This window comes from Metopolophium dirhodum, chromosome 1 (genome assembly GCF_019925205.1).
Source record: "Metopolophium dirhodum isolate CAU chromosome 1, ASM1992520v1, whole genome shotgun sequence".
Classification (NCBI taxonomy): Eukaryota; Metazoa; Arthropoda; class Insecta; order Hemiptera; family Aphididae; genus Metopolophium; species Metopolophium dirhodum.
In genome coordinates, this window is record NC_083560.1 from 129,826,976 (window position 1) to 129,844,692 (window position 17,717).

A 17,717-nucleotide genomic window follows, 5' to 3' on the forward strand; every position below is an offset into this window, starting at 1 on the left:
TCACTGTATTAAACTAAAAGCTTTTCTTAAAAATAATAATATAATGTATTGTGTATTAAAGTATATTATGTACAATGTACTCACCTCATAGGTAGGTAGGTAACTATGAATTTATAATTTAATATCTATAGAAGCAAATCAAATGTTTAACTTATCAAGTTATAACGTTATAAAACATTGGCTAAAAATGGTTATACTTATAGGTCATGGGTGTAAGATAAAACAGGTGAAAATTGCATAGGTACCTAAATCTAAACTTATATTTTAATATTTTAATACTTCTATTTGATAGCTTTATTATGCGCATAGAATAAGTGAAAAATAAAATAATTGTCTGCTGTAGTTTACTAACTACTGGCGGGTTGCAAGAACAATAAATTACCAAACATTTAACGAATCAATATTGAGCTAATGGTCCCTTAAATATGCGATTTAGTGGCCCATGAGTGATTTTATTTTATTGAAGAATTATATTAATACATTTTCAAATGCAACCCGGCATAAGTACCTATACCTAGCTTAATATACTGTAGGTATTGTATAATTTATAAATATGACGAACAATTATGAATTAATGCACACCTAATTAAATATTTAAAAAAACCAATGTATCCTTTCGACTTTTTTGATTGTAGGGTAAATAAAATAACAAATAACGTACAACATTTTTTATCCAATGAGCCGATTCTTTGTGGAGGGCCGATAGAAATTTAAAATCTAGGTGGGCTGAAGAGTCTCAATCCGGCGTTGGACATGAAAGACACTATAATAATATATTATTGCAATCAGTTTGAATAGTGGGTTTTTGGAGTACCTGAAGTAGCGATCTTGTTATATAGGTACTCTATTATTTCATATACCTACTCATGATGATATATAAAATATATAATATTAGGTAGGTACCTACCTATATATTTCGTTAGGTAGGTATTTCTAAAATAAAATAATAACACTTGGACATTTTATAGATTACCAACCCATTCAATTACCCGAGCAGGTACATGATACACCATACTATTACAGTAGGCACTAAGCAAATATACTTGTTGTCACGTTGACTTATCGCGTACTGAGACGTACTCGACACTCGATAGGTGGTTTTTGTTACTGATCGACAATCAAATAACAACATTAACCATAATAACATGATTATATTATATTATTATTATAATATTGCGAAACGCTCTTCGGCCGACCTACAACAGCTATACGATAATATAATATATTATTACCTATGCTATACGCATTATTATCTGTAAACTCACACAAGATAATTATATTTATTTATATACGTATTATTAATTATTATACATACATAAAGTGTAAATGTATATAGGTGCGCCCAGACAACCGGCGACGACATTGTCGATGTATATAGAAGTGTATTGTATATTATTATACTGTTTATACCACAATATGTCACTGGTTATTACTTAGTTAAATCCCGCGCCGCCGCAATCGGAGCGAGAGACATATTCTGTATCCAACAATACAATATCATTATTATAATATTCATAGTTTACGATAATATTATTAGACATCGAGTAATCACGACGACTACGACTACGACGGCGACATGGGTAAGTATTACCGAGGATTTTAAGAACCTAAAGCCGCACAAACGATTATAGACAATAATATATACCTATTCATGTGCAATCCTAAGCAGCGTAGAGTTTACATAGGTCATGTATGTATTTTTATGTAATATAGTCAATAGTAAAAATAAAACCTCTCAATTAAGACGCAGTTACGCACTTTTAATACGCGTAGGATTAAATTCGACCCCCGAGTACTTGACGCCGGGTATTGTGCGTGTAGACTAGTGTATAGACTAAGACTATACATTTATTATAGGTGAGCAGTGGTGAATTTTCAACATTTTTCTGTGGGGGGGGGGAGGGTCCTAAAAATAATTTGTATTTCAAATGTATTATTTTTATTTTTATATATGTATATATCAGTGTCGGGGGGGGGAGGTCAAGACCCTTGGGTCCCCCGTAAATCCGCCACTGTAGGTAAGTATAGAATAACACATTGATGATTGACACTTATTGATATACTTTTCAACCGCCATTATTCGTTCCCATGACACAGTATAAATGTCAGCCCCATATTGTATTTAGAGATGTGAAATTTTTCAGTAAATACATTTTGGAAAATGTACGTACATAATTCGGTAAATAAATGTTAAACATTTTTAGGTGTAATTTTTTATAAATTTTCATTATCTTCAGATAAAGTATGATACATCAAACATGTTTGATTTGTATTCTATCTAAACGTTTATAAATTAACTTTATTTAATATTATGTACAATCGTCAATCACTATACCTACAAAGGTATTGCGTATTACGAATATTTTTTTTTCCATTTTTACTGTACCTAAACCTAACCTATTCTTAAAATTATTGTTCATAGAAAAAAAACTAAAACTACATTTCATTTTGAATCAAAAATGATTCATAAAATTAGCTATTAAATGTGTATAAAATAATATAAGTTCAATACCAACATACATCCATTTTTATCTTTTGAATAAATATAATTTATGAATACTTTATTTATCTATACTTATATTTGAGTACTTTTTAGCGCATAAAGTTCCGAGCCTTGGTTATAATATATTATAATTATTATAACCTATCCATATGCATATATAGCCAATATAGCCATGTATTATAACCATATAGGTAGTCGTAAAGTAAAACCACCTAACTCCTAAATAATACATTAATAAATAGTTACTATTAAATATGTAAAAATATTAAAAATGAGAGGGTCACTTGGTTTTGACAACTATAAAGAAAACCTCTGTAAAATTAACGTAAATTTACCTTTATCCGTAACATTTACCGTGCTCATCACATCTCTAAATGTACCATACTAGTAAATGTATATAATAGGTATTGCATGAGTGGGTCGACGCACTCTGACACAATGAGACAGTGCACAAGTTGTAATTAAATTATATTTTATTACTAGTTATATTTATTTTAGCTGACGGTCATGGCAGTACAGAGTTGGTCTGGTTTTCATCAGAGAAAAATAAAAGGCGCCTGTCACGTAATGGGAGGGCGTGATGGTTTGACCAAAATTATTAATCCGGCACATGCTTACTATAACGCGACAATGATAATAATAATAATTACAAGTGTCGAAGTTAATTTATTAATGCTCTTGTACGGACTGATTAAAGACAGATTTAAGTAATGTTGATCGTTAGTTTTGTTTGAGAGGACGCAGTCACAAGTCCATAACATGTTTATTAAAACCCATTTGGCGAGGAAGACAAGATAATAATTAAAAAGCCAAATTTTAGCCATATATACAAATATCTTTGTCCTGAAAGAAATATGTATTATTTATTTTCAACAATACTGCAAGAAGGGAAAAACGTGTTATTGTTTAAAAACCGTTCATTTTTATATTTAATTGAATTACTTTTTTTCTTCCAAATCGTAGGCCGTATTGCCATTATGCCACGATGAGAAGGCATTCGCAGTGTTTATAAACATTAAATATCTTTTTATTGTTCAATTAAGTATATCATAATATTAATTTTATTTTGAGTATCTAATCCATATCTGTTATATAGTAGTTGTCGAGTGCACCTTCTGGATGAGTCAATTTAGATGTACAGTAAAATAACATACAATAGTTAATACCTATTCGTTCTAATATCAAATTTGCTCAACATTTTAAATTGAAATTTAAATTAAAAAAAGGTGGGTAAGTGGATGTCGCTCTGCTGTACAGTAGATTACAAGTGGGTCACTGTAATGGATGGTGTTAAATTTGAATTCAATGATATAATATCATAGTATAAGAAAAACGCGAAAACGGTCAGTCAGCCTATGATATTACTAAGTATATTTTATGATATTATTGAGAATAAAGTAATTTATTATAACCTATTTACGTGGAGCTTTGTTTTCAATTTTCAATCATTAGCTATAAAAGTTGAACATTTTATACATTTTTAACTACAAAATAATTATTAAATTAGAAATTTGATAAATGTTGTCAAAATTTGAACTTCAAATGCTTATAAAAAAAAAAATTGTGCCTATGTATTTTTAATATTTTTCAACTGCTATTAGAACGATGTATCAGGAGCCTTATATTAAATTTTCACGCTTTTTTATCCAACAAATAAAATTTTATTAATATTTATAGAAAAAAAAAAACTAAAAAAATTGAAAACTGACAATGTCCGTAAACAACTCAAAAAGAGTCAAATTATTTTCAAAATGTTATGGTGTATAGAAAATTCTAATATAAACTTTCAGTGAAATTTTCAAATATGTACAGTCATACGTTTTTTAAATACTACAAAATAAGAAAATCGTTACATGAGATATCGAGTAAATATCAAATATTGTAAAAATATGAATTTTAAACGCTCATAAAAATTTAATTTGATTTTCTTGTAGACATTTTTTTTTTTTGATAAAGGTAGACAAATTTATGGATAATCTTGTATTACATTTTCAAATTTTAGATTTAAAAAGAAAATTTTTTATGAATTTCTAACTCAAAATAATTTGCAAATTTTCGTCATTTTTACGTATTTTGTCAATATTTGAACTTACTAAATTTAATTTTTTTCATCTGCCTTTGAAACAACAACCTAGGAGCCTTCTATTAAATTTACAAGCTTTTTACCCAACAATTAAAATGCTATTGATATTAATAGAAAAAAAACTAAAAAAATTGAAAACTGACAATGGCCGTAAACAGCTCAAAAAGAGTCAAAATATTTGGAAAATGTTATGGTGTATAGAAAATGCTAATATAAACATTCAGTCAAAATTTCATGGGCCTACGGTTATTTTTTTTAGAGTTGCACTAAAAATCAAAATCGATTTTCTCAAAAACAGATTTTGCGTAAAAATTCCCGTTTTTCCTTAATTTTTTTTTTGTTTTTCACGTCACTTTTGAAAACTACTGGGAAATTTTTACTTTTGACCCCGCAAAAAACCAGCTAGATTTTATTTTCTATCAGAAAAGTTACTGTTGAAGAAAATCCAAGTACTTTTACAATCTTAAAATGTTATGGCACAAAAAAAACATACATCATTGCAAAATCAATACATTCATCGCTTCGCTCAGAATCTAAAAACTAATCTATATGTTTTTTAAAATTTTAATGTTTATGTAAGAATAACTTATAAGAATCCTTGTACTACAATTTAAAACGATTTGATATTAACATTTTTTATAAACTTTTAAGTATAGAAAAAAAAAAACTAAAAATTTTAATATTTCAAATGCTTATAAATAACTTAAAACTATAAGCCTAAATATTTTAAGAATTTCATTGCATGTAAAAAATTACATTGAAGAAATAGTATAATATTTCAAGTTTTTACCTACGATATAATATATTTAACGTGTACAACAAAAATACAAAATAACAAATATATTGTTTGAAAATAATAATATAAATCGTTATTATACGTTTGAAAATCCAATGTCGTCAAAATTTGAACTTCAATCGCTCATTAATAATTTATATTGGTTTATGCTAAATTTTTTTCAATCTTGAGTAAAAAAAACGTATGACGAATTTAGTATTTAATTCTTAGGAATTTTTAACAACAATATAATACCATACATACTTTCATTATTTTGATTTCGTTAAAAGTAAAACTTTAAATGGTTATAATTTAACTTATAAACATATAATATTGACCCTCCAATAATACAATAAAAAGTTTTTTACTCAATAATAACATACATTTTTTTTTTAATTTCAAATGTCTATAAATAGGAAAAAATATTCAAGTTTTTACCGTTATACTTATTTTTAAATTCTAATAAAAAAAACATAATTGTTTGGTAAATTAATGTTTTCCGAAAAAAATTCGATTTTTGTATTTCTTATAATTTTAAAGGTACTGAAGTTTTTTGAATTTGAATTCAAGTATAGGTTCCAACATAGCATAATTTTCTACAAGAAACTTTCTTCATAGTTGAAAATTAAAGCATTCTTAATATTCCCGGTGTTAATAATTAATAGACACAAAAAAATAACACATCATTGTAAAAACAAAACATTCATGGCTCCGCTTAGAATATAAAATATTATTAAGTTGCTAGTCAAACTAAATTGGGAAGGGCAATTTTACTTTAACTTTGTCTAATATAATAAATTAGAAATTTAATTTAATCATACATTTTTTAATTCAATTTAAGAAAAAGTGGTAAAGTGGGTACCGCTCTGCTGTACAGTAGTTGTCAAACATGTCGTTGTAAATTGTAATGGATGTGTTATATTTGAATTCAATGATAAATCATCGTATACGAAAAATTACGGAGACATCGTGTCAGTCAAGCATAGATACAAATTTAATAGTTAAAAAAAATTACTAAAAATCGAAATTATCTCATGACTATAATTATCGTAACTTTCAAGTGAACTTTTTCTTTTTGATAGAGTTAGAAAACTTATTAAGAACCTTTTATTAAAATGTCTAAAGTTAGCTAAGAGAAGAAAAACTTTTATCAATTTCTAACTGAAAAATACTTAACAAAATTTCAAAAAATTAAAAAAAAATGTCATGGCTATAAATAGCTCAAAAATAGTCAAAACAGTTTTAAAAATGTACCATTAATGGAAAGCCAATATAAATATTTGGTGAATATTTCAAGAGTTAACGATTATTTGTTTTGGAAGTATAGCAAAATATAAAAAAATCGATAAATGGGATTCCGTTAATTTACCACTAAATATCAAATACTTATCGTTAAAATTATAAGTTCAAACGCTCATAAAAAATTAATGTTACCCTCAAGAAAATTAATTTTTTTAAGGTAGAAAAATTTGAGAGGAATCTTCTATTTAGCTCTCTAGTGTTAGTTATGAAAAGGAAAACTTTTATGAATTTTTAACTGAAAAATAGTGATGAATCTTGCCAACATTTTAACTTTAAATGAATATAATAAATATATAAATAATAATATAATATAATTAAAAAAACCCGAGAGAATCGTATGTGCACCCCCAAGTTTGAAATTATTTTGACAACGTTTTAATTTTAAATGAATATAAAAATAATCATTCCATTCATGTTTTTTTACTAAGTGAAAACGTTTTTATCTGGAATAATTTAAAATCAATTTACAAAATTCTAATAATTCCTCAAGACTATGGAATATCTCAAAAAGAGACAAAATATTTCAAAAACTTTATTATTCATGCAAAATGCTTATATAAATATTTGGTGAACATTTTAATTGTCTATAGTATTATTAGTTTTTAGTTAAACCATTAAAATTAAATCGATTTTTTCAAAAATTGGTTTTGCGTAAAAATTACCACTTTTTTGTTTTTTTTGACGCTTTCTAAAACTACTTGGAATTTTGAATTTTGACTTCTAAAAAGTAACAACTATACCTATTCAGTTTTGTATCGGAAATGATGCTGATCTCAAAAATTAGAGCATTTTTATTTTTTACTACCTACCCAAAATATTGATGAGTGATGATAGACATCATAGTAAATATACAATATATTCTTTCACTCCGCTCAGAATCTAAAATTACAAATTTTTTATATGGTTGTTAGTAGGTACTATTCAACAATAAACTAAAAAAATTTATTATGGTTGTTTAAAAATAAATTGGTAAACATGTTATAATACTTAATAAAAATTGTTAAATAATTAATTAGGTAATTTTATTTAATTTTTAGAAAAAAAAAAACAAATAAATGTACTGTTTTGACATTTTTAAATTTTTTTCAGAATTATGTAGGAATAAAGAGGATTAAAATACAGGAAATAAATCTATGATATGTACCTATTTTATCTTTAGATATTTTTATCTATGAGTAATGCAACTTAGACAGGACATTTTAAGAGATAGGATGCAAATCTATGATATGTACCTATTTTACCTTTAGATATTTTTATCTATGAGTAATGCAACTTGGACAGGACATTTTAAAAGATAGGATGCAATCTGATGACATGCTATTAAGACATGGCATTCAATTATACATATTTGTGTTCTGTTTTTGTTATTACAGGAGTTTTTAGTTTTGTATCACTAACATTATTTACAATTGGATCAGCTGCTATACATGTGCCATACAGGAAACCATGGATCGATTCGGAGACCGTAAATAGTTTTTTTGGAGGGAAGAAATGGGTGGTTTTGGTAGCCGGTTCGGATGGATGGAACAATTATAGACATCAGGTCATACAATGAAGAGTAAATAGTTATCATTGACTGATAGAACTATAATTTAATATAATATGAATACCTTTATATTATAATCATCTATTTTTCATTCTAAGCAGAGGGATAAATTTATTGGTTTTCAAGGATGGGTGTGTTTTTGGTCTGACATTTTTTTTTTTGAGCAAATCATTTTGTATTTAATAACACATGATAATTTGTTTTTTATACGCCACGCCAGGAGATCCGAGAGGGTTGTATTTGCCCCCCCCCCCCCAAAGTTTGAAAATATATTACAATAACGATTGTCTTCTCAGCTCAAAATCGTTTTTCATATACAGTAGGTATGATTTTCATTGAATTCAATTTGATCACACCCATTACTGTGACGTAGGTACTCAATATGACGATTAACGATAACACTCGACTCCTATACTATACTAATGTAATATTATATTCCTATATTCCTATAGCAACGTGTCAGTTTTTTTTTTGTCTTGTACTATCATAGGTATACCAGTATGAGTAGGCACACATGGGTAAACTATATATGCTCTTAATTTTAGAACATTTTTTAAATGGAACCTTTAATAGTTCATAAAATTTGACTAAGAAATCGAATATACGCATTTAACCATGAAAAAGCTAATAACGCTTATGCAGATTATAGAATACTTATATTCAATTATGTATTATGTACTGTCTTAGGCGGACATATGTCATGCATACCAAATAATTCGAGAAAACGGCATACCGAAAGAAAATATAATTACGATGATGGTGGATGACATTTCAAACAATCCAAGGTTAATATTTTAATTTATAAGTATAATATATACCTATATAATATATATACTAAAAGTACTAATGTACGTATTATATTATTTTACTTGTACCTACACTACATAGACTTAAACACAGTTAATTTATAAGGAATAATAAGTTTTGCAGTCTATTCTTATATTATATATTTTTAAATATTAAAATTTTAAAATTTGTTTGACTCCGTATAAACAAAATGTATTAACTATATTTTATTCGTGACAATACACATAGAGTTTAGATTATCCGTATTCTAATATTATAGAGTTAATAATATTTAATAAGTTGTCGTTTAATCTCAAGACTAGTATAATATTATAGAAGCACGTCTTTAAAGAATTCAACTAATTTTTTGTCCATTGTTAATTTTAAATCGGTGGCATATCAAAAAATGACAATGATGAAAAATATTGTGAATTCAAAATAAGTATTCATATTTTTATAACCATTGCTATAAGAATTGTAACTAGCTTAATTAGCTTAACAAAATATAGATAAGTATAAGCTATATTTTTGAATCCAAGCATATTTCTGCACACGTTTATATAATATTAACACTTATAACAATATTACTTGGGTTATGACTATATGGTTATGAAATATTTCACATGAAATTTTCAATTTGAAGTATTTCAAACTTGAAACATTCACCCTTCTTTTGTTTTTTGGTATGTTTCATAAAATCATCACTTATAGATTGTCATACTGATTTTATACCTGATTAGAGATTATCAATATTTAATTCCTGATCATGATGTAAAGAAGATATTATGTATAAAAAATAGATGTAACTTGTATTATGTACTAATATGTAAGAAATATTTCTATAATAATTTTCACTAACACATAACTAGTGAGAGGTGTTTACTGTACTTTCTAGTATAGTTTTAAATTACAATTTGTTTTTTTATCTTTCAATAATAAGAAATATTTTTTTATAAAAATTTCATGAAATTTCAGAATCCTACTTATAACATGGATTGTTTTTATATTTATTTTTAATCGCATAAGACTTGGCTTATTAATAATTGCTTGTTGATAACATCTACTAATAAAATATATAGCATACTGATTTTATGAGCTAGCTACAGTTAGGTAAAATGGTACCAAGTTTAGATTTTATACAACCATGATATAAATTTAGTTTAAAAGTTTCTATAACCGTATTTGATTTTAATGTATAGATGTAAACCAATTTAATTTAGAATAATATTTAGGGACATTTTATGATAGTACCTTCGTATAGGTATAAGCGCATGCTGAATTAGGGCGCATATTCAAATATTTAGTTCGTTTTAGTAGGTAAATATAATTGCGTAACCTACTCATAATTGATTAAGGATAGTCGGGGTGCATTCGTGCATATAATGCGCGAAAGAAGGGAAATTCATATTTAACATTTCCCCCCACAACTGGTCTTTCACTGCTATTATTGTGTCCGTTGTTTATTTACGTTTTCGTTGGACTTTTACTATAGGAATCCCACGCCAGGAACGATAATTAATCAACCAAACGGAACGGACGTGTACAAAGGAGTTGTCATCGACTACAAGGGGACGGTAAGATATTTTTCACGTTATTCGGCCATTATTGCAAGACTGCAGCTGAAGTTTATACGATAATACGAATCTTCAAGATTGTGGGATTTGTGACATTCGATTTTTCAATTACACAAAGTGCTATCATGATTATGGCTATCACGTTTCCGTTATTGATTAAGCCGATAATGGATATTATTTACCTTTTCGGATATAAATTTATGTGTCCGGAATTCCGGTTATCAATCTGCTGTCGCCGACACTTCAGCAGCTGGTAGTATGTCGCTGCAGTCGATGCGTATACCGCGGCTAAATATGTATAATTAAATAAATAAAATATTTTTGTATTTTAAAAAAGGAATATAAGTTAGGTACACTGTACATAGAAAACGTTTTCAATAGTTTAATTTTATTAATTTACTTGACAGTTGACATATCTATGTATATAATACATAGATGTAATGCAGTTTTAATAACTAATATACATCTTTATCGTTTTACTACCAAATTAGGATGTAAACAGCACAAATTTCTTAAAGATTATCACTGGTGACAAAAAAGCCATGGAGTCCATTGGAACTGGAAAAGTAATTGAAGGGTACGTATAATATGTAAACGTTTTCAATTAAAAGGATGTTTAGGGTAAAAACACATCTTTGGAGAACCTAAATTACTATCGTTCTATATAGGGATTCAGAAGAAATAACTAATCAGAGGTGGATCTAGAGGGGGGGGGGGGGTGGGGGGTTGAGGACTAGAAATTATCCTGGGGCGTAATTTTTTTACGGGCCTATGTTTAATGAGAAGTTAGAACACTATTTTTATTTCACATAAATTGCTTATGATTTGGTGATGGCTACATTCGAAGGAAAGTAAAAATAAAATCATACACAGCGTAATGCCGTAAAATAATAATCGTAATTATTCTTATATTAATTATTACAACACATTGCGAAAATAGTACAAATTACTACAATAGTAAAATATACATTATTTTGCCATTCGTCATTTACTTTCTATATGAAGTTAGTCATTTGTGCCCTATAATAATAAAATATGATCGCGATTCTGTAGTTCCAGATTCGTAATTTGGTCAATCGGTCATCCAGACATCCAAATCATTAAGACTATGCATAAATTCACACAAACACTATAATTTAGAAGATTCTAAGCGAAACCAGGTTTGATGCTGTGTTTTCGTTAAAATTTCTGATTCACAATAATTTTTATGCAGCATCAATCAACGAATAAATTATATATTATATAATAGGTACCTATGCACAGATAATTAGGTATTAAACCGTTTTAGATTCTTAACAGAGCGATGTATTAATGTATTTATGTATTGATTTTATAAAGATGTTTGGTAGTGATAAGTAGTTAAAAGAATGCGTCGATTTTCAACTTAAGTATTTTTTCTGGATGAGGAATGTGAGTCTAGTAGGTCAAAATGAAAAATTCCTTGGAGTTTTCGAAAGATGATAACTAAAAATTCAAGTAAAATTAGTTTCAAGTAATTCATATAAATTAAAAGAATTTGGTTATCATTGGTATTGCATTTTGGTATAAACATAATATTATAATAAGTATTACAAACGGCACGAACGCACATGATCATATTATAAGAACACGACACGGTGTAGTGTTAATCTCCCCCCCCCCCCTCCTTTAGCTGTAGGCGTAGGGACTAGGTATCTGGTATAGGTACACATATTTATAATTTATGTGTAGCATATAAATATTTTTTATAAAATGTTTTGTTTGATAAAGAGGACCGCGCGATAAAGTATTCATTAATTTTGTCGATCACGGTAGCACAGGAATATTAGGTTTCCCAGACGATTTATTATACGCTGATGAACTGAACGAAGCGCTCAAAACTATGCACGCATCTGCACGTTATAGAATGGTACTTTATTTTCTTTAAGTCAAAATGTTTGTTATGATTTTATATTGTAATTGATGTTTTCAATTAATGCCCGGTGGTATAGGTGTTGATGTATATTGAAGCGTGTAAGGCAGGTTCTATATTTGATGGGATACTCCGTGACAACACAGGTGGTAAGTACAGGCAATCAGGATTTTGGTAATATTTTTTTTTTTGCTCATAAACGATCCAAATGAGTTAAACAATATTATATTAGTTATTTTCTATGTGTTTGTTATTTATTTTTTATCCAAACAAAATCTAAATATAGTAGGTATATAGTGCAATATAATATAACTGCCAACTGGATATGTAAAACGTAATTTAATATACTAAATAGTAAATACTATAATATTGTAAGCCGGTTGATTCACCCAGCATGCTCACCATCCTTTTTTACTTATAAATGTTAATTGTTATAATATTAATTAAATCCTATTCTGGTTTTTGGAACTTTTAATTATACTTAAGGACTATATTTTCAACTATTTAGATTTTTAATATCATTTAAGGAGTGTCCTGTGGTGATGCAAACTTTTTTCAAATGTGAATCATCATTTTTTTCTTGTGGATTGTTAATCAGATTAATTTTTTGAAAATTGTAATGTGTCTAAATCAAAATTTAAACGAGTTTTTAAAATGTAAATTATTTAACTTTGTATACTAAAGTTAATAGGTCCATGATAATGTGTTTTAAGATAGGGTCTATGAATTGATGATTTGAGTTATTAATATTAATCTATCAATATTTTATAACTTGTAAAAATATTTGAGTAAAATAAATAATAATTCCAATATTAAATCTGTTTTATATTTTTCTGTAAAACTATTATTCTGTAGAACTATTAAACATTTTTATAGTTTATATATTTTAATAAATCATATTAACTACTAGATAGTTTAAACTTTGAACCTTTTTAGACAACAGTCAAACAATTATTTTTTTTTTTTAATAGATTAGGTAGATTGACTTACAATAGATTATCAATAGAACCTACAATAGATTGTTAGGTTGACTAACAATTCAATTAAACATTTATATCTACCTATTAACTATCATATTCAAATAAAATGGTAACTTGAATTATAAATTTAATTTAATTTTTGTAATTTATGAAAATGGCCAATTTAGAATTTAAACAATTCGTTTCCGTAATCATATGTAAGTACAACTAAAAGTATAAATCTGTTTTTAAAACCAGTTTTGGCGGTAACTGCATCAGGACCCAGGGAAAATTCGTTTGGATGCTACTGTCGATCTCAATCTGGATTGTACAAAACATGTCTTGGAGATTTGTTCAGCGTCACATGGATGGAAAACTGGGACGCGGTATGTCGTAACATAATCGAGTAGTTTTTAATTCATCTGCATAATAATAGTAATGCATGGATGGTTTTGTTTTGTTTTAGTTTTTCTTGTGAATAGATTTCAAAATCACGGAAATTCTAAATAATTATTTAATTAAAAATACATAAAACATAAAATTTAAAGTACATATATCAATTTCTGTATTAGATAGCCAGAAGGTCTAATACTCTAATAGGTAGTCTGATCGCAATGACCACGAAAATTAGTGATGGGATTTTAATTTATTTTTAGAGTATAATATGTGGTGAGTGGTCGTTAGCCGTGATTTATATTTACACAAACTGTTCATGGAGAATAATAAATATTTGTTTATATCATATTTAAATATTCAGTCATATTATTTTTTTCTAAATATACAACCATTTTCTATTGACAAGATTTGTAAATCTAAAATATTAAAATTATTTTTCAATAGTTTTTAGAGGGGCTAGGATAACTCTTGGGGGTTTAATCTCTTCAAGAACCTACCTATATTGATTTAAATAATTATAATCGTCATTTAGATGGTATCCGAATCGTCTAAGAAAAAGAGAACCGTTTTCTTTGACTTCAATGAGGCGAGAACCAACGTCACCGAAAGCAACGTCATGGTGTATGGTGATTTCAGAACGGGTCATGAAACGCTGGCCTCGTTCATAGGTTACAAGAACCATAGCAAAAAACATCCTTCGGCCGAACCAGTAATGGCCGTAACGAAGAAGCCAAAGGTATCATACTATATAATACATATTATATATCGATGATTATTAACGGAGCACATTACATTTACACTAATTTCTTCGCGAAACTTAGAACACAGTGTCCAGTAGAACCGTGCACGAAAATGCCGTACAACAAGAATTGGCGGGCCACGAGTTGTCAGTCTCGGAAAGGCACCATTTGTCAACAGAATTACATTTGAACAACGAAGTATTTCAAATAATAATAAATAATAATCAACCGTTTTGTTGATTTACCCGGACCAGTGTTCGGTAATCTCGATCCGAGTATATTATTATAAGTGTTATTGTTTTAGATGAGGTTGATCATCGACAAAGCACTTCGGACAATTTATTCGAAGGTGGTGAAGGCTAGACCGGAAATCATAAGTAAAGTCGGCGACTTTTACGAACCCAATCATCTTAGACTCTCGTTAGATATGTTTCCGTGTTACAAAAGTATTCTAAATAAAATCACGGAGAGCTGCTTTTCTTTGCCACGGGTACGTAATTCCTACCATAACTATTAAATTGTGATTAGACGTTGGTATTTCATGAAACGACAACTTTGAATTTGTTTCTATAAACTGTTACACAAATGTTGTGCCTGAGGACTTAATAACACCTGTCGAGCTTAAAATGTTTATCGGAAATGTAGGTAGGTATGTTGTTAGAAGGCAATCGGTACGCACTACAGACGGTACTAACTGATAGGTGCATCCTGTACCTATATAGTTAATGGTATGATGTCATTAAAAAAAGTAAAAACTTAAAGAAAAAACAAAATGATAAAAAATATATTTTTTTCCAAAAATGGTATCTTGTAACGACTTACAATTATGTAAAAAAATATTTTCATAAACGTCATTAGTTTTTGAAACAACGAGTATTGATCGATGAAATAATCACACGGTACCTCGTACCTCCTATACTTGTTGTCACTGGTCATAATATGTGGCATTGTGGACGCGTTTTACACCTCGAGGGCATACGTGATATCGGTTCGTGTGTGTAAATTGTGTTCTCGTTTACATGTTATTTTAATGTCAGAGTAATAATATAATGTCTCCATCATCCCGGATACAAGGCAATTAAATATTCTACGGTAGTTTCGTGAGTCCTCGGTTGTCAGCCATATTATTGTTAATAATTGTCATATATTGCGTGTATTATCCGGTGTCTTATATTTTATGATTATTAATTATACTTCTGTGAAATCGTATTATAATAAACCTTATATATGGGTATAATCATTTATTATTATTATTATCGTATAACACAGCTCTTGGACCTAATTTGCGACCCCTCGAAATGCGCGTAATATAATAATTTATTATATAATAATTATTTTATAGTTTCAATACCTGACAACAAAAGCTGGCAAGTGGATGTCGCTCTGCTGTACAGTAGGTTACAAGTGGGTCAATATATAATGGATTGTATTAAACTTGAATTCAATGATATAATATCATTGTATAAAAAATGATTCCGAGCAGAGACGGTTTGTCAGTCTGGATATTTTATATTGTTATTATTTATTATAGCCTGTAAGATAAATCAATATTTTAATAGGTATTATTATTTTTTATTCGTTTCTATGGTGATAAACAAAGCGTTAGAAATTGAAATCCCATTTTTAGCGGTTTTTCCCGTGGCATTAAATAACTATTGAGAAAATCGAAAAATGACATCTTTAAAGTACCATCTTGATCCAATTTACTAAAAGATAAGATATACTATATTATGTTGAAATCGAAGCACTCCTTCTCCTTCTGGTAGACATTTTGTATACAGGATAAAAAAAATAAAAATAAACATCATTGTAAAACCACTAGCTTCCTCGCTCCACTCAAAATCTAAAAGTTCAAAATATATTTTTTTATTAGGTAACTTGATTCCTCGTTGTTCGATATTCATTTTTATCACACGTTGTTGTCGAACTCCGTCGGTTGTTGATCAAGGGCTAAGTATGGTACAAATACCTATATTTTTTTAATGACACTATGATAATTACCTATTTAGGTAGGTACATTTTATATTTCATACTTTGAAGCAAAACAGTTTCTGTGGATTTCGATATACATGATAATGTTGTTTTATCCACGAACCCCCTCGTTATTTCAAAAAACTATTAACGTTTTTTGAAAATATTTTTTCCCATAATGTGAAGTCATTACATGTAAAAATTTTTAAAAAATATTAATTTCCTATTCTTTATTTAAATTATTTATAAGTTGTTTACTTTTTTGAACTACAACATACATTTTAATTTCCTATTCCAAACTCCGAGGCAAAATATTTTTTAGTTTTTAAATAAGTAATTAATTCCTTATTTTATATACCTACATAGATTAGGTATTTAAAGATCAGATGTGCGGAGTAGTGCACTAATTACAGGTATATTATTATAATAACGCCATGTTTGTATGATTATTGATTACAGAATCCCTACGCTTTGGATAGGTTGACGATTTTTGCAAACTTTTGTGTCGTCGATAAACACATACACCAGATGGTCGAAAAATTGATCAGTGCATCGTGTTCGAACGTTCATAAATTAAATATAAAAAACGTTTATTAGAATCAGGGCTCGTTGTATACGTATTGCACTGCACTGGTATAGTATACACCTAGGTGATAATAACGCGTATAATGTACTAATTGATATATTATATATGATTATATACTACAATAAAATATTATTTTGAATATATAAATTTTTCTTTGAATATAAACGATATAAAATACTAATAATACTTGTGTTTATGTACAGGTTTATGTGTACCTGTACATAACCTACCTGTGTATAAATTGATCATCTTTGGTTGGTGACAGCATTTTTTCGGTAGTGGGCGGTATTAGGCAAATATATATTTTTAAGAGGGCCGCCACTGAACAAAATGTTCAACTTTTTAAAGCCAAATTGGTTTAACCTGCAGTATATCGACGGTGGAAAGGAAAAAGAGCGTAAACGACGTTTTTGACGAAAATTTTTTTTAAAAAATATTATTATTATGATATAATTTATATCAGCTATACTATAATACTATAAAGCTGACAAATTTGTTTGGTTGAACGCGTTCATCTCAGGAACTACTGGTTCGAATTGAAAAATCATTTTTGTGTCGGATAATAGTCCATTTATCAAAGAAGGTTATATGCTATATATAACATC

The 17,717-nt window shown here is 28.1% G+C and overlaps 1 protein-coding gene across 1 annotated transcript; it reads left to right on the forward strand.

Moving 5' to 3' along the window:
• Positions 1-1,332: 1,332 nt before the first annotated feature.
• On the forward strand, positions 1,333-17,259 carry LOC132936276 (legumain-like). Its single transcript, XM_061002970.1, has 12 exons — positions 1,333-1,580; positions 8,037-8,206; positions 8,897-8,994; positions 10,488-10,569; positions 11,061-11,146; positions 12,319-12,457; positions 12,540-12,609; positions 13,678-13,805; positions 14,348-14,551; positions 14,637-14,753; positions 14,860-15,045; positions 16,986-17,259. The coding sequence occupies exons 1-12, from the start codon at positions 1,577-1,579 to the stop codon at positions 17,121-17,123; spliced, it is 1,422 nt and encodes a 473-aa protein (XP_060858953.1). The 5' UTR covers positions 1,333-1,576; the 3' UTR covers positions 17,124-17,259.
• Positions 17,260-17,717: the final 458 nt, after the last annotated feature.